Source organism: Xyrauchen texanus, chromosome 21 (genome assembly GCF_025860055.1).
Source record: "Xyrauchen texanus isolate HMW12.3.18 chromosome 21, RBS_HiC_50CHRs, whole genome shotgun sequence".
Classification (NCBI taxonomy): domain Eukaryota; kingdom Metazoa; phylum Chordata; class Actinopteri; order Cypriniformes; family Catostomidae; genus Xyrauchen; species Xyrauchen texanus.
In genome coordinates, this window is record NC_068296.1 from 38,322,559 (window position 1) to 38,345,020 (window position 22,462).

Below are 22,462 nucleotides of genomic sequence, written 5' to 3' on the forward strand. Positions count from 1 at the left end.
CCGGCTCCATGGACGCGGTGTCCCCGCCTTCAGCCCCACGACTGTTCCCCGGCCGGCCGGTTCAGACGAGTCCAGAGGACGCCAGCATCAGACCTCCTCCTCAGTCACGAACCCGCCCCCTGCCGGATGCGCGGAGCAAGGTAAGTGCTTTTGAGTTTATTCTCAGCACCAGAGCCTCGGGACGTCACGTTGCCTCCCGACGCCACGTTACCTGTTCTGCACCGCTGCGAAGCCCCGCCGGGTACGTCCAAAAAACTCGTTCCCTTGGTACCCCTAGCACGGAGTTTAGAGGCATGGCTTTCACTGCCCAACCCGTCACGCTGGCTGCACTGGACCATTCGACTCGGTTACGCAATTCAGTTTGCCAGGTCTCCGCCCCCCCTTCGTGGGCGTACATTTTTCCGCAGTACACGGCCAACATGCCCATTCCCTGCGCGAAGAAATCGCCTCCCTTCTATTAAAGGACGCGATAGAGCCTGTCCCTCCAACCGAAACGAAGAAGGGTTTCTACAGCCCTTACTTCGTTGTACCCAAGAAAGGCGGCGGCTTACGACCGATCTTGGACCTGCGAGTTTTCAATCGGACCTTGTCCAAACTCCCGTTCAAAATGCTCACCCAGAAACAAATTCTATCTGGCATCCGGCATCTAGATTGGTTCGCAGCGGTAGACCTGACGGACGTGTACTTCCACGTCTCAATTCGCCCTCGACATCGACCCTTCCTACGGTTCGCGTTCGACAGCCAGGCGTATCAGTACAAAGTCCTCCCCTTCGGCCTGTCTCTGTCCCCTCGCGTCTTCACGAAAGTTGCAGAGGCAGCTCTTGCCCCGCTCCGAGAAGCCGGCATACGCATACTCAATTACCTCGACGACTGGCTCATACTGGCCCACTCCCGAGAGTTACTATGCGCACACAGAGACCAGGTGCTCAGCCACCTCAGCCGTTTGGGGCTTCAGGTCAACTGGGAAAAGAGCAAGCTCTCCCCGGTCCAGAGCATCTCTTTTCTCGGTCTGGAGTTAGACTCAGTCTCAATGACAGCACGTCTCTCCAACGAGCGTGCTCAGTCAGTGCTGAAATGCCTCGCTTCCTTCAAGCCAGGCGCCGTGGTCCCGCTAAAACGTTTCCAACAGCTCCTGGGGCATATGGCATCCTCCGGCGGCGCGCGCTGGGGTTGATGCATATGAGACCACTTCAGCACTGGCTCCGGACTCGCGTGCCGAGACGAGCATGGCGCCGCGGCACGCACAACGTAAAAGTTACCTCTGCCTGCCGACAAACCTTCAAACCCTGGACAGACCTCTGCTCTTTAAGGGCAGGAGTACCCTTGCAGCAGGTGTCCCGACGCGTTCTGGTCACAACTGATGCCTCCAAATTGGGTTGGGCCGCCGTGTGCAACGGGTACGCAGCCGCAGGCCGGTGGAACCGAGGCCCGCTGTGCTGGCACATCAACTGCCTAGAGCTGCTGGCTGTTTTTCTGGCCCTGCAGAAGTTTCTCCCGTTAATTCGGAACAAACATGTCCTAGTCAGGACAGACAGCACCACAGTCGTAGCCTACATAAACCGCAAAGGCAGAGTACGCTCCCTCCACATGTCACAGCTCGCCTGTCGTCTCCTCCTTTGGAGCCAGCAGCGACTCAAGTCACTGCGCCCCACTCACATCCCCGGCAACCTCAAAGTGATAGCGGACGCGCTGTCAAGACAAAGCTTGCCTGGCGGAGAGTGGAGGCTCCACCCCCAGTCGGTCCAGCTGATTTGGGACCGGTTCGGCAAGGCTCAGGTAGACCTGTTTGACTCCCAAGAAACCTCCCACTGCCCGCTCTGGTATGCCCGGACAGAGGCTCCCCTTGGGGCAGACGCGTTGGCACACAGCTGGCCTACGGGGCTGCGCAAGTACGCATTTCCCCCAGTGAGCCTTCTTGCACAGGTGCTATGCAAGGTCAGGGAGGACGAGGAGCAAGTCATTCTGGTAGCCCCTTACTGGCCCACCCGGACTTGGTTTTCGGACCTCACGCTCCTCACGACAGCCCCTCCCTGGCGAATTCCCTGAGGAAGGACCTTCTTTCTCAGGGGCCGGGGCACGCTCTGGCACCCGCACCCAGACTTCTGGAACCTCCATGTCTGGCCCTTGGGCCGGGATCGCGGAAGATCTAGCCGGCCTACCATCGACCGTCATAGATACAATCAATCAAGCCAGAGCCCCTCTACCAGGCATCTTTACGCTCTAAAGTGGCGTCTGTTCATGGACTGGTGTTCTTCCCGAGCCGAAGACCCGCAGAAGTGCGCAGTTAGGTCAGTGCTCGTGTTTCTTCAGGAGAGGCTGGAGAGGAGGCTGTCCCCCTCCACCCTCAAGGTGTATGTCGCCGCTATCGCGGCCCACCACGACACGGTAGATGGAAAGTCTCTTGGTAAGCACGACTTAATCGTCAGGTTCCTAAAAGGTGCCTAACCTGTTCCCCTCCTGGGATCTTTCGGTCATCCTTACAGGACTCCAGAGACCCCCCTTTGAGCCGCTTGACTCAGCTGGACTCAGGGCCCTCTCTCTCAAGACCGCCCTGCTGATCGCGCTCGCTTCCATCAAGAGGGTCGGGGACCTGCATGCGTTCTCTGTTAGCGATGCTTGCCTGGAGTTCGGTCCGGCAGACACTTTCGTCCTAAGACCGTGACCGGGCTACGTGCCCAAGGTTCCTACCACACCCTTCAGGGATCAGGTGGTGAACCTGCAAGCGCTGCCCCGGGAGGAGGCAGACCCAGCCCTTTCACTGCTGTGTCCAGTACGCCCTTTGCGTATTTATCTGGACCGCACACAGAGCACCAGACGCTTTGAGCAGCTCTTCGTCGGCTTTGGGGGACAGCAGGAAGGGAACGCTGTCTCCAAGCAGAGACTCGCCCACTGGGTTGTCGACACCATTCCCCTGGCTTATCACACCCAGGCCGTGCCCCCCCCCTTGCAGGTCCGAGCCCACTCCACCAGGAGTGTTGCATCCTCATGGGCACTGGCTAGGGGCACTGCCCTAGCAGACATTTGTAGAGCAGCGGGCTGGGCAACACCTAACACTTTTGCGAGATTCTACAATCTCCGAGTTGAGTCAGTATCGTCCCGTGTTTTCTCAGGTAACGAGCACGTAGAACTCGGTAGTACGCCCACGATCTGACCGGGTGAATCGCTTGCACCTAGCGCCCTTCCCCCTAACCAGGGGAAACAGTGCGCCTTCATTCCCAGGAGATCCCAGGTTTGGGACACTGGTTGATTCCTCCCTTGCCCTCGTGGGTTGCAGTTCAGCGGAGGAACTCGCCGACCCAAGCCACTGCGGGTACCGCAAGCTACCCTGTACTGGTATAGGTGCTCCACAGGTAAGGCCTCCTTCGGACTCCCCTGTGTGTAACACCACGGTTCTGTCCCTCTGGCGAGCGGACTCCCGTGTTTCCCTTAAGCAGTCACGGCTGCCTCGGTTGCCGTGCTGTATGTTCCCCCCTCTATGAGGCTGGATCCACCACCGCACCAACTTTTCCACATAGGCCCTAAGTCAGGCCTCTGATGGTTTTGCCACTTAAAATTGCCTCCCCTCTCGGGTAGGCGTGGCCTCCGCAGGGTCTTCTCCGCCCTGAATAAGGGCTAAGACCCCCTTCCCTCAATGCGTGTAAGGGCCCGGCCTTAGTTGCTCTATGCGAGAAACATAGAGAGAAAAGAGGCCCGGCCAGGCTTGGTTCCCCCCTCCAGGGTAACGATAAGGAATCCTGATGGCTTAAATGGGGCATTGGGGAAGGGTACGTGCAGCCTGATACAGTTGGTCGTCCTGCACGTAAGAATACCTGCTCGCTCCTGTATCAGCAGTTCACGTACACGGCTCAGCGCATGGCACTTTTATAAGTGGACCCCTAGTGTCGCTTCTCTGACACAACGTGGAGAGAGCGACAGAAGGGGAACGTCTAGGTTACGTATGTAACCTCCGTTCCCCGATGGAGGGAACGAGACGTTGTGTCTCCCCTGCCACGTCGCTGAGCCGAACCATTTCCGGCTCCTCAGAAAAATCCTGAATGAACTCCCGAAATACTGGGTGCCAACTATCATTGGCCTTTTTTCATAGTTCAGAGGTGAATATCGGTGCTCAAGAGAGACCCCTAGTGTCGCTTCTCTGACACAACGTCTCGTTGCCTCCATTGGGGAACGGAGGTTACATACGTAACCTAGACAATATTTCACCTGTCTCTGTGACAGCTCTAGAAAGCAGCAAAATAATTGTCTGCGGGCCACGGTCAATGACGCTTTCTGCCGGTCAGTAATTTTGCACGCTCTTATTGTTACACATTCATCAGAATCGCAAGCTCATTTGACTCTCCACTCCCTCTCTCCAGACTATTAAACAAACGCACCTGCGGCTCATCTCCATGTAATCAAGAACACAATATATACCCACCTCTGTCAGTAAAACATTGTCTAGTTTTGAATCTGCCCTATAAGACCGCACTGCTTCCACATAGTGTATATTCTTTTATTTTCCTTTGTGGAATATTGTGTTTCTCTCGTATACTCCATCGTAGATTATATTCAAGTTCTCAGCTAAGTGCCCGTTTGTCATTATTGTTTGTTCAGTGGAATTTTCATCTACTGTTTGTCATCTGTCTGCCATTTGATGCTGCTATTCACTGCTGTGCCCATTATCTGCCAATGCTTCCATAAATAAAAGTACAACTACTTGTGTATTACTTAGCATGACATTTATAGTATTTTCTATAGTATTTTTGTAAACTGAAATAAAATAAATATTTCTAAATAAATGAAAAACGCAAATGAAACTAACAACAGTTATTACATTAACTGAAATAAAATTAAAATGATCAAAAATAAAATATCATTTTCATACTCAGTGAGCTCTCCTCACATAGCAGAAAAAATGGACCTGTGTGTGTGTGTTTGAGATATGTTCATCTTCAGAGCCGCAGAGACATACACTACTGGGCTGTTTAGATTAATACCTGCAGGTGGTTTTGTGGCATGTAAAATACATGTGGTTAGCTGATACCTGAAAGACTGATATATGAAGATGACTCGGACATGAATTATGGATGGTAGGAAATATTTATTTAAAAACAAGTATAAAATATTATTCATAATCTTCTATAAAAATGTTCAGGTCCTACTGTGGCGAATGCTTGCATCCTGGGGAAACAGATGCATTACTATGGCAAAGGTGCTAGTGTGTTAGCGTTAGCATGTGTAAAGTGCACATAATCTTATGCAAATATCTTACTGTCAATCATCATCAAGTTGTTATAACAGCTTCTTTTACTGATTTCATGTGGATTGAATTCATGGAAGGAAGCAGAAAGTATAATATTTCTAGAATAGTCCAGTTTCAGATACAAAACTGTTCAATAAACCTATAGAAATACCAGTGATCACTTGGAAAATATTGACAAACCATACATTTTCATAATCATCTATATATTCAAGACATCTTTCATCAGACTAAACATAATTTTTTTGCTTTTCACAGAGTTTACACATATGGTGCCGAATGAGATCTGATATAACATGCTTTTTTCTTCATGTCCATATTTGGATAATTTCTTTGCTGCAGCGGCTTCTGGCTTCGTGGTTGAATGGATAACATACTATATTTAACAGACGACCACGGATTACAAGATTATACGAGACACGTATCATATGCAGTATAATTATGATACGACCCCGTCAGTACAGTGAGCCTCAACAGTTTAACAAGATTTCATGTTTAACTTGTATTTGAGTTCATTTGAACTTTTCACTTTTATACTTTTGATTAGCTTGTGTTTGGTTATTTGAGACTATTTTTTATCTCAAACCATAATGCTATTGTTATTATGCACAAGTATGTGGAGTCTAAGTAAACTGTGCAAATATTCAACTGCTTCATTTTACTTTAAGTGTATTGTGTAAGTTTGCTAAGCTAAAATTCAAATGTCGTGCTTTGTTTTACACTCTAGAAGTGTTCTGTTAACTCTCAAAACTGTAATTACTCAAATTAAAACTGAAACTAGAATTTTTTGTTTACAAAAAAAAACTAAACTAAAACTAACGAAATCAATGAAACAAAAATGCATGTTAATGCAACAACAGTTACTTACACGCTGAGAGGTTGCCAGGCAGGCCACTGTGCCTTCATCTTGATGACAGTCAAGACATCGTCACCCTGTGTGATAAAACACAGAACAGAGATTCAGTTAATCATCGTGTGATACTGCGATATGTGATTTTGCTTAATTAATGCACCAAGTTGCAACATGGATTTATCCCAAAAACAGCATCCAGCCTAAAATGCAAAACTTTGGTGGAAGAATTGTTTATTCTGATTATTAAAACAATAACTTTATTGTAGATTTTGTCTTATGTCATAATATTTTTATGAACTGGAGGCAACAGCACTAAGCCTCAAGAAGCCATGCACAACAGTGATTTTCAACATGGGTAAGGGTTGATCTTAGTCCCTAAAACCCCCTTAACAATGGTAAAATCACATATTAATGACTTATTCCTTTACCAAACTTTCCAGAGAAAATGTTTTTAAGCCCTAATGAAAATAAAACAGGATGATGATGACAGGAAGAGCGATAAAATGTCTTCACTCAGACCAACAAAGAAACGTTTGAATCAACATCTCTTTCTCTTGACAGGACGTGATGAATGACGCTTTATTTGCCTTCCTGCTGATGTAGACATGTCAGAATCTCATAAAAGCTGTATAAATATTTCTTCAATGGGCTACAGAACGCAGGCCAGTAGTGTGTGTGTGTGTGTGTGTGTGTGTGTGTGTGTGTGTGTGTGTGTGTGTATAAGGTTTTCATTAACGACTGTCACAATGGAACAGAGGTTTTAACATTGCAGGTTAAAGGTCATCATTCTTTATAATGCAGTGACATAATACTTTGTCTTCTTAGTTGTAATGCAGTAATGCACCAGCTTGAATTCTACCATCTCATCACATATTGCTCTTTTAAACCCAGAACACAATCCTAGATTTGCATTTCCAGAAGAAAATATCAGAGCTTGCATTGCAGTAAATTAATAGTGTTAAAGTTTTGGGTAAGTTAAGGTTTCAGACTTCAGTTCTGTGCAATTGAAATGCTATATGAAAGCTGCCTTGCTGTTGTCATGATATTCAACACAGCTTATCTGTCGACTGAGCACGAGAATCAACATACAACATAGTACCATCTCTGTAGTGTAAAGGCAGCTGGAGAAAGAGTCTAGAAAGTAAAAAATGATCACAATGGAAATATTACGGTTGCAACAGCATTGTCGGTTTTAAATGCTGAAAACAATGTGAACAAAAAATCAATAGGTGAATTTCCAACTCCATCTCATGACCTGTTTGGGGTGTAATCTGATTAAAATAAAGTGTTGGATAAGAGGATAGCTATAATTACATGCCTGTATTGTATTGCTCTGACATTCTGTTTGTTGATTGGTTGGTGTCTATGGGAATAGTATCTTTTCATACAAACCAAGTCCTACAATAGACCTATCTTCCGATTTCACCATGCCATGCAAATTAATACAAGATGTCATATGTCTAATTTTAAAACTTTACATTTCTTTAAAAAGTATAAAATAAAAAATAAAAAAAAACAACAACAACATCAACATCAACAACTCCATAACCGTTTTGCGCTTAATTACACAAGTTTAATTGTTTTTAGGGTTTAGATAGACTTGAAAAACAGTTCATTAGTCATATGGACTACCTTTATGATACGTTTCTGGTGCTTTTTGAATCTTGAAAGCTCCAGCCCACATTCATTGTAATTGGATGGAAAGAAGCAACCTCTACATTCTTCATAATTCATAATTCTCTCTTCTGCGCTAGCACCTATACTACTCCAGCCACCTTCAGAGAATGTAAATGTACATGTACGTAACTCTACACCCAAACACAAACCCCAACCCTAAACTTTACTGTTAGTGTAATGTCTAATGGGGAATGCTGCTTGTCATAATTCAGCTGAATGGGGTTGATTTCAGGTTACGTTCATTTTCAGAAGGAACATGTTGATTGATTATGTTGCAATTACAGTTTAACATTTTTTTAATACAACAGTTCGACAAACAATTAAATAATACTTAATAACTTACATTTCAATGTATTCCATTTCTGCCAGCAATAATAGTTCCAAAGTTGCGACAGACTTTGACTGTGCGGAGTGCTTGTACGCTGCCTGTACATGCTCATTGCCAACCAGAATATGAAAACGTAATATTGTAATAAAGAGCATTTTCTTACTCTTAATGATTTTTGTTTTATTTATTTAATAAAACAACAACAACAAAAACAAGCAACCCCCTACTTAATAAGTATTGCAGTACATTTATTTATCTACTTACAAAAACGCATTGTTATGCAACTAAACTCCTCATTAAAGAACTTCACAATTAACATGTATTTTCATTCATTTATTTGTGTATCTACAGCTGAATTTGCCCTCATCCACACCCACTCCAGCACCATCCACCACCACCCACCCATCCTTGTGTCACTCACTCACTCACTCACTGTTTAGGGATGCTCGTCTCTCCCTCAGTTTCTGATAGAGGGTGATATCATAGGAAGATTCTGAGAATGAGGCCAAAGAATGAGCTAATTACAAGCTTTAGTAATTCCAGCAGGTTGCAATATAATTGCCTTATAAGTATGGATGGGTATCGTTAGGATTTTACTCTGATCAATACTCTATTGGTTTCTTTTTATCAATTGTTAAATGATAAAAAATATATTATTTTTTAAAAGAATGCTGTTTCTAGAGTAGCAACAGTAATGTTTACAACAGCAAAGTCACTGTATAAACTCAATATCTCACTGGAAACAAATCTAAAATGTCAATAAAATAATTGTATCCAGTGGCTGTGAAGAAGGCAGGGAAAGCTGTCATCAAGGGGCTGTGTTTGATGTCAGTCAAACTGCGCACATGTGGGTCACCGTCTTTGTTGCCTACATAGCGCCGGGGGAAATTGCGATGTTTATTTTTAATTTAGATATTTGTCATCTAAAAAAAAATTTACTTCTCAGCATTGGTAACGTGTCCCACATTAAAATAACTACTCTTTGTCCCATATTTGGTTTGTTGGGATCTGGCCACCCCTTGTGTGTGTGTGTGTGTGTGTGTGTGTGTGTGTGTGTGTGTGTGTGTGTGTGTGTGTGTGTGTGGAGTGCAGCTCCGAAACAGAGTAGAGAGGCTGCAGCAGCATTATTATAATTTACACCAAAACGTTAAAATGAACCGTAATGTAGGAGCCTATAAATACTACAGCCATTAATAATTTAACACAGGGGCCCATTTATTACCGGGTTTTGGTACCCATCCCTACTTATAAGGGCATTTATATATATATATATAATATTTATTTCTTATCTATTTAAGTGAATGTGCCAACGTTGTTTAAAGGTTAAGCTAGCTAGCTGCAGTTTTATTTGCTAGTCTACACTAGCTCCTCGCACGTTCCGGTTCGCCTGTCATACCTAGTGCTTCATGCTTGGCAAAAAATTTGGCCAACGCCTCTCTGCTTCTTTCGTTCACTCTCTGTTTGCTCACTTTTCTTTTTATGCCCCTGATTTTAGCCTTTGGTGAGGCATTTTAGTCAGTCCCCTCTTTGCACAACGCACATCGTGTGTGTTCTGCACATCTGATTGGCCAGGTGTTTCGACCGAACCATTTTCACAATAACAGCGGGGGGATGGCATCAGAATCAAATGACAAGTTGAAATGTGTTTTAATGATAACAATTAATGTATTTATCATGTAAATACATATACATTCTATTTTCGGTGATATAAGTCAGTAAGTAAAATTGTTGTGCTTGATCCCATTAAGCGTCAACTATAGACCTTTGCATGGGCCCCCCTGGGCCTTTGACCCCCCCTGACGGCGGGCATGGTCACTGAACGAATTAGTGAATAAAACCAAAAATCAACGATGAACCAAAACCCCACCACTATTTGGAATGATACAAACACGGAGAATGGGGTGAAGCTCCATTGTATCGGTGGTAAACCATTTTTTTAATTGAATGATTGGCTTTAAAGGCAACTATCCAGCCAGGACTGTTTATTCAAATCAAAGCCAGAATTGCCTCTACAGTTGTGAGCGGACAGATGCGCTGCCTCTGGCTGCCATATGAGGCCATGGCTCTTGAGTTGAGCCAGAAAAAGAACCATACTCTTGTGTTATTATGAAAAGCCATCTGTCATTGGGTAAGCACCACACAGTAGGCTCTGAACATGTCCATACTAATCACTTATTCCTAAACAACAAAACAAGTACCTTGTTCTATTACTCCTCCATGAACTGTTATAGATTGTATGACTCTCTCAAAGGCCACAATGTGTTCTTGGCAGACATTCCTCAGCAGCTCCTAAAGATGATTGCCAGATGTAATTGCACTTTGGTGGTGTATACATTCAACCAAGGAATTGACTCTACTGTTTTTTGTATTTGTTAATATTTTAAACGTATATTGAGGGTTATTTTGTTTATAAGAATAAAGAAAGTCATTCTGAAAGAAATTAATACATTTCAGAAACTAGAAAGTATAAAGAATGAAAAAAGCAAACAGTGAGTAATGAAGCATAAAGTGAATCTGGATTTGAACCGAGAGTTTGCTTTCTATTTTCATTCCTTTTTTCCCTATCAGGACACCAAACATAAATGAAGAGAAGTCTTGCCTTCAATATACTCTGAGCACTACAATGCACTGTGAACAGCAAACTTTATGATTCAACTCTTCACGGGAGAGAGTGAGACTCCTCATTATGTTCACTCATACTGGAAGAACAAATGGACTTTTAGGGACTGTCGGTGGACACAACCACAGAGGGATTCCAGAACAATTGCAGATAATGTGGAGGTACTCTGAATGGAAATGATATTACATTTCTAGATGAAAATGGAAATATTTCTGAGTATCCTGAGACATCAAATGAACCAATGGGTCTCCCAAAGGATATTATATGAAACGCACACACATTTTTATAGGCTCATTTTGGTTGATCTGCTACTTTGGATGCTCTCTAATTCAGAATATACTGTACAGTTGGGTTCAAATATCTACATAGAAAGTCTACATAGGTTTTCAAATCTCACTGACACCTGGAAATAAAAAAAGAAAGTTTTAGGATGTTGTAAAAGGAATAATACATTTATATAAGACAGATCTGACATTGACCACAACATTGATCATGTGCAGAAAAGGTATTGAATTATTATGGAATTAGTAGGTTGCTGCATTAATTGCTCAGAAAATGGGATCTCGTCTTCATAAAACGACACAAGTATAGACAAACACAATGTGCTTAAACGATTACAATTGTTTGTGTGTTTTTGGCTTATGTTTTTATTAAACACATCCCATTAAACATTATCAGTGGTGAGGAAATAGTATGTGAATCCCTAGGCTAAATATGAAAAAAAGCTATTTATAGACAGGAGTTGGCAAACCTGACATTCAAGTTAATGAAATTAAATTAGAGGTGTGGGTTAGAGCTACTTTGACTTTCTGAAAACGCTCAAATATTTTGAGTTTCCTATTCACAAGAAGCATCTGCTGACGTGGACCTAAAGAGATCTCAGAAGACCTACAATCAAGAATTGTTGCTTTGCATAATGAAAGGTTACAAAGTTATCTTGAAAAGCTTAGATATTCATCTGTCCACAGTTTGACAGATTTTCTATAATTGGAGACGATTTACTACTGTGGCTACTCTCACTAGAAGTGCCAAGATGACTCAAAGGGCACAACACAAAATGCTCAAAGAGGTTAAAAGAACATAGTGTGACAGCTGAAGGAATCATTGGAACTGGTTAACATCTCTGTTCATGGGTTTACTCTATGGAAAACATTAAACAGCAATAGTGTCCATGGCAGGACACCACGAAGGAAGCTGGTGCTGTCCAACAAAAACATTGATGCGTGCCTGAAGTTTGACAAAGACCACCTTGGCACTCCACAACACTATTGGGAAAAGGTTTTGTGGACTGATGAATGTATGGTTTAATTGTTTGAGAAGAAAACACATCAATGCATATGGCATAAAAGGGGCACCGAATGTCAACAATATAACATCATCCCAACGGTGAAGTACGGTGGAGGATGCGTCATGATTTGGAGCTGCTTTGCTGCTTCGGGGCCTCGACCACTTCATCATCGAGGGAAAAATGAATTTTCAAGTGCATATAGATATTCTGCAGGATAATGTCAGGGTGGCTGTGTGCCAGCTGAAGCTTAGTAGAAGTTGGGTGATGCAGCAGGACAATAACCCTAAACATCGAAGTAAATCCACTGCAGAATGCTTCAAAAAAAGAAAATACTCCTTTTGGAGAAGCCCAGTCAGAGCCCAGAACTTAGCCCAATAGAGATGCTCTGAAATGACCTCAAGAGAGTCATTCACACCAGACATCATAAGAACATGGCTGAGCTGAAGCAGTTTTGTAAGGAAGAATGGTCCAAAATTCCTTCTGAACATTATGCAGGTCTCATCCGCAGCTATCGGAAACACTTGGTTGAAGTTATTGCTGCAGGAGGATTGGCCAGTTATTAAATCCAAGGATTCACTTACTTTTTTCCACAGCACAGCACATAGAGGTACCAAAAAATGTCATGTTGCTTCAGATATTGTGTTTTCAATCTCACATTTACTTTTTATGACACTATCTCTTAGGTTTAGGTTAAAGGTTTAGGGTAGGGAGGTTGGCTTTGTATAGTTAAAACAAGATAAAGCACATTAATCTTAAAAAAACTAATCTGTTTGGGAGACTATTTAACTAGCTTTTAGCACCACACAGTGTAACTGCTGCGATACATGTGACAGTGACAACTGCCCCACTGGCGGTGATGTGCAAATTAATGTATCAACTTAACCTGAAAGAATTGAATGAAATAAGCCTATATATGAGTAATAATAATAATAGCCTATAATGAGTATAGAGAAGAATTAGGCTAAATCCCTAGTTAAAGTTCAGCTGTGCATTTTCTTCTCTGTCTGTACAGATGTAAGTGGTAATATTATATTAATGTAACCAGAAGTTTGCAACTCTTCACTGGTAGTGGTGAACCTGCAGCCAACCTTTTGCAACAATGAAGAGTTTTTCGCAAAACTCATTTGTGACAAGTATGCAAGAACTCTTGATTTTGTAAGGGTAATTATCTTCATGATGTGCCTTTTCCATCTCTTCTATTTTTGTCAGTAATTTCGTTGGCTGTACATGTTTTTAGTGTGGCTGGAAACATCATATCTTCAGTGAGGTCCTCTCTTAAACTGGACAATGTTGGGGATTTTTGTTCTGTCTAAAAAAATTTAAAACTTCTGACAGTTCAAAAGCTTTCAGCCAAGGAAGGACCAGACATTTTAATTATTGTCCATCTGTTTACTGATATTTAGTTGTGTTTAATATTCAAGTTTAGCTATATTTTGAGATTCTGAAATATTTTGATGCTTACATGTTACCAACGTATAAAATAGGCTATTGGTGCAATATCAGTGCAATAACAATTGCTACAGAAACAGCCCTAGTCATGATGAACTACGTAATTTCAATTTGCAAAAATGTTGCCACATCCACATAAGTTTCATGATATCAGGCTGCGTTCCTCTGGCTGCTTTCAGAGCAGTTCCCATTCCTCTGGGAAAGCTATCTTCTAGAATCTGAAACATGGCTGCAGGGATTTACTTTAATTGAGCTTCAGGAGCATTTCTAGGGCGGACACAGCTCACAAGCTAAGTTGTTTGAAGGCACTGAGGTCACCTTACAGATGAACCATACCTTTTCATGCTGCCATGGGAACCGGCTTTTCCTGAACATCCTGAACAAGCCATTTCTGCATGGACATCATAGTGTAACAATCACTTTTCAACACACTATTGTATTGTTTTATAATAATAGCACTCTTGTTTGTGGTATATTGCTTCATTAATATTAGTGTTATTATCATTTATTATTAAAATATACTATACAGTTGTAATATATTTCTGTTAAATTTTTTCCCAATTTCAGGCCTCTAGCTTTTATTTTTATGTTTGGTTTCACAGAAGCGTCACTTTCTTCTTCTGACAGATTAACAGTTCGTTACATGGCCCAGTTTGATCGTTAAAGCGCAAATGCTGGGATTTAATTCAATAAATATTTTATATAGGCTACATGTGTGGCGTGCTTCACAGTGGATTAGTGCTCTGTTTTTTCATCTCATACGACGCTTATGATTCTCATAGTCTGTGCGGTTTCCAGTGTATGAGCGGTCTGCTTCACACATTCATTTAAAGTTCGTGCAGCTCAAAGGCAGGCTAAAAATTGCAACATTTCACAGTTTAATAATCACACTAGGACATATCATGATTTTAATTAGATTGATTGGTCCACTGTGAGAGACATAATCTAAAAAAAAAATCCAGAAATCACAATGTATGATTTTTTAACTATTTATTTGTATGATACAGCTGCAAATAAGTATTTGAACACCTGTCTATCAGCTACAATTCTGACCCTCAAAGACCTGTTAGTCTGCCTTTAAAATGTCCACCTCCACTCCATTTATTATCCTAAATTAGATGCACCTGTTTGAGGTCGTTAGCTGCATAAAGACACCTGTCCACCCCATACAATCAGTAAGAATCCAACTACTAACATGGCCAAGACCAAAGAGCTGTCCAAAGACACTAGAGACAAAATTGTACACCTCCACAAGGCTGGAAAGGGCTCACGGGAAATTGCCAAGCAGCTTGGTGAAAAAAAGGTCCACTGTTGGAGCAATCATTAGAAAATGGAAGAAGCTAAACATGACTGTCAATCTCCCTCGGACTGGGGCTCCATGCAAGATCTCACCTCGTGGGGTCTCAATGATCCTAAGAAAGGTGAGATTGTGCATTTCAGTGAAAAAGGAGTAACAGAGCACATGCTCAAATAAGCGTGTGAGCATTTAAAAGCAGCCGTGTGTCATTCTGATTAAGTCGGTGCTTGGTGCTAATGGTACTGCACAAACACTGGTATCGTGACATCTTTTTTTACTTTAGTACAGACTTGTTACTGAAGTACCGGTAATTTTGACAACACTAATGCCATTTTATGCCATGTTGTTTATAACAGTTGTCAGTTGACTGTGCTGTTGACTTTTACATCTGCTTCCGCTCGATGTTGGTCTCAATTAAGCTCATTTGGTACCTTTGGAGAGCAGGATTTTGGAAAGAAAGGCCATGGCTAATACAATGTTTCAGATTGTGGAAATTCTGGAGCAGCTAAAATTGCTTACAGCACTTTTGATGCTCTATTGAGCATTAAATCAACAAAACCTACCTTCCTACCCTGAATCTTAAAGGAATACTCTGGGTTCAATACAAGTTAAAATAATTTGACAGAATGTTTGGCATAATGTTACACTGAGGCACTTACAATTTTAGTGAATGGGGCCAATTTGTGGTGGGTTTAAAGGCAGAAATGTTAAGCTTGTAGTTATATAAAAGCTCCTGTGTTAGTTCCTCTGTTAAAACTCATGAATTATTTGAGCTGTAAAGTTGTTAAATCATAGTTTTTATGGTCGTTGTAGGCGTCATGTCAACAAAGTTGTAAAATTGGATATAACTTTACACATAAAGTGGTAGTAAGCAATGTTATCTCACTAAACTCATGTTGAATGAGTAGTTTGATGTTAACAAATTGGCCACATTCACTTCCATTGTAAGTGCCTCACTATAACCCAGATTTGTGCTTAGTTCTTAAAAAAAACTAATTATTTTTGTGGTAATCAACATTGCCAAAAATGCTGTTGATTAAACCCAAATTGTATCGAATCCTGATTATTTTCATAAAAAGCAAGTCTGAGATGAGCAACCACCACGTCATTATCTGGTACTTTTTTTACACTTTTGTCTCACTATCAACTGAAATGTTCTTCAGGACACATATTGTACAGTGTGTTGTCTTTACACTGTCCCTGAGCTCGGGAGTAAATGATGCAGTGAAATTTGTGGCATGCACTTTTAATTGTATGAGGGGGTGAATATGTATCTCTTAGGAAACAGTTTTAACAGTCAGCTCATTTTAATTCTTAATGAAACCTTTTATGAGGAGCTCAAACTCAACCTTGCCTCTAATTGGAAGCTCCTTGTGGGAAATCTTTAGGAAGACTGCATATATGCATTTCCCTGCTCACTCAACAGCGTCATAAATAAAGGTTTAATCTCCACAAGAAGCAGGTGCTGTGGTTTTTAGGACTCATTGGAAGAATTAAGTCTTGCATTCCTTGGCGACAATAGCACAAGAGTGCCACTTCTCTCTTCTATGTGTTGTGATACGAGTAAAGGGGCAAAACCTTTCTGACGTCAGCTGTGCGGATCATCCAGGTTTATTGGCCAGCTTCACTCAGCAAACTTCTTTCACTTACAGACCACAAAACAAGAGCATTAATTCCAAGGCAGCAGCCACTTGGAACAGTGCCATATCAGGCCCACGTAATATCATATTGAAAAATAAATATGAAAGAGGTGAGAAATGAATTTTGGTGGGTGGAGTTGAAGACAAATTCAGATTTGTTTTAGGAGCGCATGTGCAAATACAGGGAGTGGGTTGAGTTAGTGAGCAAATAATGATGGCCAAAAATTGTTAGTAACAAATTGTTCAGAGGCAGTTTAGGAGTATCTTCTGTCCACTAGTCACGTGATGGATAAACTATGATCGTTGACTTTAAAGAGCAAGACATGCCACTTTGAAGGCATTTAACAACAACAGTAAAAGCAGCATCCAAACGCCTCCTCCTCTCTGGGGAGGAACGGACCATTTAACTCTCTCTTGTTCTAAGTGCTAAGTGCACTCTGACAGCCAACAAAATGCTTATTGGCAAGAAAAAGAAGAATATCTCAGACAGTGATAACTCTCTGAAGTGGAATCTGGTGGAAAGACAGTTACAATGATTTTGGAACTTTTTTCATAGGGGATTATAAGATTGTTCTTCACAGCTAATGCTCACGTTTGACCTTGATGATTTTGCATTAATGTAGCATAGTGACAAAATACATACAACATGATCACATAAGAAGTCAATATGTTGCTACTGAATGTTCCAGTAGCTTGACATCAACACTATCAGACATTTTTGTATCTGTTCAAACATTTTGAACATCATAAGTTTCCCTTTTAATGTGGCATGACCAATAGCATGTTGCATCAGCAGAGTCCAGAGACCTGGTTTCTCGTCCGGTGTTGAAACCAGAAATTAACCACAGTCACATAATCAGTGACGAGCACATTTCGGTGATTCCGTTTTTCCTCTAAGATTACATTTTTATTCCACTGATGGTTAGGTTTTGTGTTGGGATTTGTTGTGTAGAGTTAATAAAATATGCATTCTTCTTCATTGTATTACATAATTTACAACAAAATATGACTTGCTTTTGGTGCCCCTCTGTGGACATTACACCTGGTGGCTAGTGGTGGAAAGAGTACTGCAAATATTTAATTAAGTATAAGTGTTACTACTGAAGAAAAGCACTTCATAATTAACTATTACAAGTAGAAGCAAGGCTGTTTCTATTAGTGTGAAAGGTGGTGACAATTCCAGGGGCCCACTGCCCAGAGGGCCCACAAAAACTTTAGTATTTCACTATAAGCCCCTACATACACTATGACTAAATGATCATAAAGATACAGCTTGTATGCCTAAGAATCCCAATGATTGCTTGAACTTAATATAAATTACTTCAGGATAACAAACAAATGAGCAAGTCAACAAACTGGAGAGTCACGCCTTAACCAGTGTACACCAACAATCAGCATTCACAACATTGAAGATTTTCTGAGAACAGTATTTCCACTATTGCAAACCTACATTACGAGTCAGATGCAAAGTTAAAAAAACGTAGCGGAAATGACTGGAGACTGAGGTTATGTCCACATTAATCAGGATACATTTGAAAACGGTGTTTTCATTTTCGAAACACTCTGTTCCACACTGCTGTTTTCAAGAGTTTACCAAAAGTTGCTCGTCCACACTGAAATGTATGTAAGGAGCAAAAAAGGACTAAAAGCAAAATGTCCTCACTGTCGCCGGACAGCAATTCAGAGTAAACTTCCCCCTTCCTTTGAAGGAATGCAATGTGTCACTGATCGCCACTAATTGTTTTCACATGTAAATGAGCTTTGTGGCAAACATGCGGCAAACTGTCTATTTTTGCCAAATGTTTGCCGGAGGTTCACCACTACCGACAAAGATTTACAAACTTCTGGCAGACATCCGCGCAAATCAAACGCTCATTTGCATGTGAAAATAAAGAGGGGAAAATTTCCCACAAATTTGTGGAAAGTTTGTGTCTTGTTTTGAATAAAATAAACTAAAATGTATCCCTTTTTCTCCCAATTTGGAATGCCCAAGTCCCACTACTGAGTATGTCCTTGTGGTGGTGCAGTTACTCGCCTCAATTCGGGTAGCGGAGGACAATCTCAGTTGCCTCCACTTCTGAGACAGTCAATCCATGCATCTTATCACGTGGCTCTGTGCATGACACCGCGGAGACTCACAGCATGTGGAGGCTCCTGCTATTCTCCTCGATCCACGCACAACTTACCACACGCCCCATTGAGAGCGAGAACCACTAATCGTAACCACGAGGAGGTTACCCCATGTGACTATATACTCCCCAGCAAATGGGCCAATTTGGTTTCTTAGAAGACCTGGCTGGAACTCGTGACTCCAGGGGTGGTGGTCAGCGACAATACTCACTGAGCTTTTTTGTAAGGGTAAGGAACATTTATCTTTAACAACGCTATCAAAATGAATAGCAGGCACAACAGGGCCACCACAACATGGGCCGCCATCTTGACTGTTTTGGGTTGAATGGATCACATGACTGCATGACAACAAAGATGTTATCTTTTTCAGATATCTCCGTTTTCCCAGTCCACACTACAACATGAAAATTGTGTTTTCAAATGTATCCACTTAAGAGAGCATTTTGAGAGCTCAATTTTCACTGTCAAAAACCCTGTCTCACTATGGACATATGGGCAAAGCATAGAGAACAAGACATTGAAAGACAGAAGAAAGTGTTTTCAAAATAAAATGTATTAGTGTGGACGTGGCCTGAGAAAGACAAACTCTAGAGAGTAAGACAGGCAATCATTTGCTGACTTACATTTCCAAAAATGGAAATAATGTTATGATTACGTGAACATATGTTGTTCCAAGCCCATAGGAATTTCTCTCTTCTGTGGAACACACAAGGAGATGTTAGTGTAATGTTCAGGCAGGGCAGAGCAAGAATGAGCAGGAAGAAGACAAGATGAATGTGAGAACCCAAGTGCAGTTTAATATTCAGTGCCAACAAATCATAATATACAAATCATGAGACTAGTCTTGACTAGAACAACATTACACCAAAACAATACTCAACAAAGAACTAGAGAACATGAGGGCTATAAATACACAGACTATGTAAACAAGATAACCAGGCAACAACCATATGAACCAATCACATAACAGAACTGATAACAAGACTCATGAACACAAACCAATGAGGAGACAGGACTAATAAACCTAGTGGAACAAGAGGGTCATATGACAGTAACATGGCAAGGAACCAATAAGAACTAAACAGGAACAGGAAATCACATGACAGGAACAAGGAACTTTGTTTTCAAAATAAAAGACATGAACAAAGACACACAGTAATGTGACAGTTAGGCTGAATGTTTCCCAGTCATACAATGAAAGTGAATGGTGACTAAGACTAACGTTTTGCTTAACATCTTTTGAGATCCATGGATGAAAGAAAGCCATATGGGTTTGCAAAAGCATGAAGGTGATTAAATGATGACAGTTTAAAGTTGACAAATTTCACAGAAAATGAACAGATGAAATCCTGAAAGAGGGGACCTTGCTGATAAATTAGTTGTCCAGTATCCAGTTATCTAATGAACATAGATAATAATATGTATAATAAAGATAGATATTACGATTATATTTTGAATACTACACATGTATATTATTAATTACCATGGCAACCTGATTAGGAAACACTACTCTATACCCCCTCTAGTGTGCGGGACAAGACATGCCATTTGAGAGTCTGAAATCATTTTTGTAAGCAGATACATGTAGTGTTTATCACAGAGAAGTGATGTGACAGTTTTGAATCTAATTTATTTTCCTTTTTTTACAGAGAAAGCATTCAGCCAAAGCAATGCATACTGAAAAAAAGAAAAAGTAAAAAATAAAAAAGCTAAACTAAAAGGACAGGGGTGCAAAAAAAAAGGACCTTTTTATTTTTAAAAATTGCCATTTAAAAATAAAACTGTTGGAGGATACCTATGTTTTTTATTATTTCTGACAAACAGTCATAAAAGAGGATGTGAATTACACTATTGCAAGTAAATTGCAGAATACAGTATTTACTATAAGGGGGCATAGCATTTGCAACTCAATGCTCACTACACTTCGATACTTTTAAATTAGCTACTTTTTTACTTTAACAAAAATGAAAATTCACTCATCAAGGCAGCAGAAAACAAGCAAAGATTTTTCAAAGAATATCTCATCTCTGTAGGTCCTCACAATGTTTTTTTTTATGACAGGCACTTTTACTCCACTCACACAACATTTTTTGGGGAAGTAACAGTACTTTTACTTGCTTATGATTTTTCAGTACTTTTTCTCAGTGTTGTATTTGAGACCAGTTCATTCAAATACAAGTCCAGGCCTAGGCCGGAGTAGGTTGAGTCCGAGTCAAGACAGAGACCAGAATAGGCAGAATGTCTAAGACAAGACACTTAATGAATGTGTTAGATGTATAATTACATTTTAAACAACTATTGACTCTAGGCTCATATATTATATTCACCTCATATTTTATTTGTTTAAGCTTATGTTGGTTCGAAAATATTACTAGTCGAGAACAAAAATGAAATAAAGGCCACATCCAAGGTTAAGTAAACACAATTCTATTACAATTATGTCAGCGAAAAACTCAAATTCAAGGTGCAAGCTGCCTAAGTGGCTTTGCAATGTGAAACAAACTATCAGTTTCAGCGTGCTATTATTCAATTCATTGTAAGTGAAGTAAAAAAGTGTGTTATACAAAATACAGTATTACTGTTCTATAACAATAATGGATTAAATGTGAATGTTTAAACATAAAGTGAATATAAACCTTTACTTTCAATTTGTTTACACTTTCCTCAATAGCACTATTATATTCCATTCATTATGAATCAAGTAAGCATTTCTGTTTACCTCTGCCTGCAGAATTTCATCTCGAGGTACACCCAGAAACCTCAAATATTTTTTTTTCTCCCAAAACAATACCAATCCATTAAATTCTGATAACGTTGAGAGAAGTTTTGTTTTATTTTATTTTCAGTATGTGTAGCATTCATAGAACTAATGGCAAAATAATATGTAAAAGACTTGGTAGTCCAAACATGGTTCTGTGCTTTTGTGCGTTTAGTGTGAACAACCCCTTATTTACATGATACAGCACCGGCAAACCAAACCGACTCAAAGGAAAGATTCTTTTGTGAATCGGGCATCACTAGTTCTGATTCTACACAGCCGACAGAAGTAAGTTGAAACATGTCATTATGAGGCAGTACGGAAGCACTATACTTCTGTTCCTAAAAACTAGAAGAACTAATATCTAAAAATGGCAAAGTCTGCCAAACCTTGTGCTGTCAATTCGGCGACAGTAGGTGGAATCTGGCAACAGTAAAGCAGCTTTTTCATAGTATACAACAGACGATAGACCAGAAGTCTTTCATTTCCAATGGAGAGTCGCAGGGTGTTGAGTGGGTTTCCGAACGTCTCCGAATGCGAGATTTTCGGATACGATTTGAGCTTTGTTGCGTTACGATTTCAGCTGCGTTGAAATATTTAAACTCGTGCAACTAGACCGTATGCGACCACCTGACTGGAAGTGATGTATTCCTGCAAAACTGTTGATATATCTGTAAGATATATCAACAGATTTTTTTCTAAACACATGCTACTCAATTATGAATGTGGAAGTCAGAAATTATTGTTTACGTTACATATATATTTCAAAAAGCTTTATATTACAGTAAATGTTTGATTAAATGTGTACATTTATTTATCATTATTTCTGCACATTAAAATATAACTATATTAATAATAAATACTAGAGAATATTAATCAGAATTGTATTGAATTAATTCATCTGCTCAACAAAATCCTACACAGTAATGTCATTCTGAGGTCAATTTGGTAGCTTCTCCCTCAATGAATAAAATCCGTTGCAAGAAAAATGACACTTCATCACGACTTCCACCAGGGGGAGAAATACGACAGTTGTATGCAAATGTTGGAGACAGTGAGGACAGCTTCAGTTCTTCAATAAAAATTGGTGTTTGTTTAACAAAATGTAAAGCCCTGCCCCCAGTGGCTGAAGTGGGAAGTCTTTTTTAAAGTATGGGTACTTGTGGGCTCCACTTTCCCGATGAAA

The 22,462-nt window shown here is 40.8% G+C and overlaps 1 protein-coding gene across 1 annotated transcript in view; it reads right to left on the reverse strand.

Moving 5' to 3' along the window:
• The window catches only part of LOC127661713 (spondin-1-like), a 262,735-nt gene that overhangs the window by 32,571 nt on the left and 207,702 nt on the right, over window positions 1-22,462 (reverse strand). Inside the window, exon 7 of the mRNA XM_052152544.1 lies at window positions 6,105-6,169. Within this exon, the coding sequence (XP_052008504.1) occupies window positions 6,105-6,169 (65 nt within the window). The remainder of the gene's footprint in view (window positions 1-6,104; window positions 6,170-22,462) is intronic.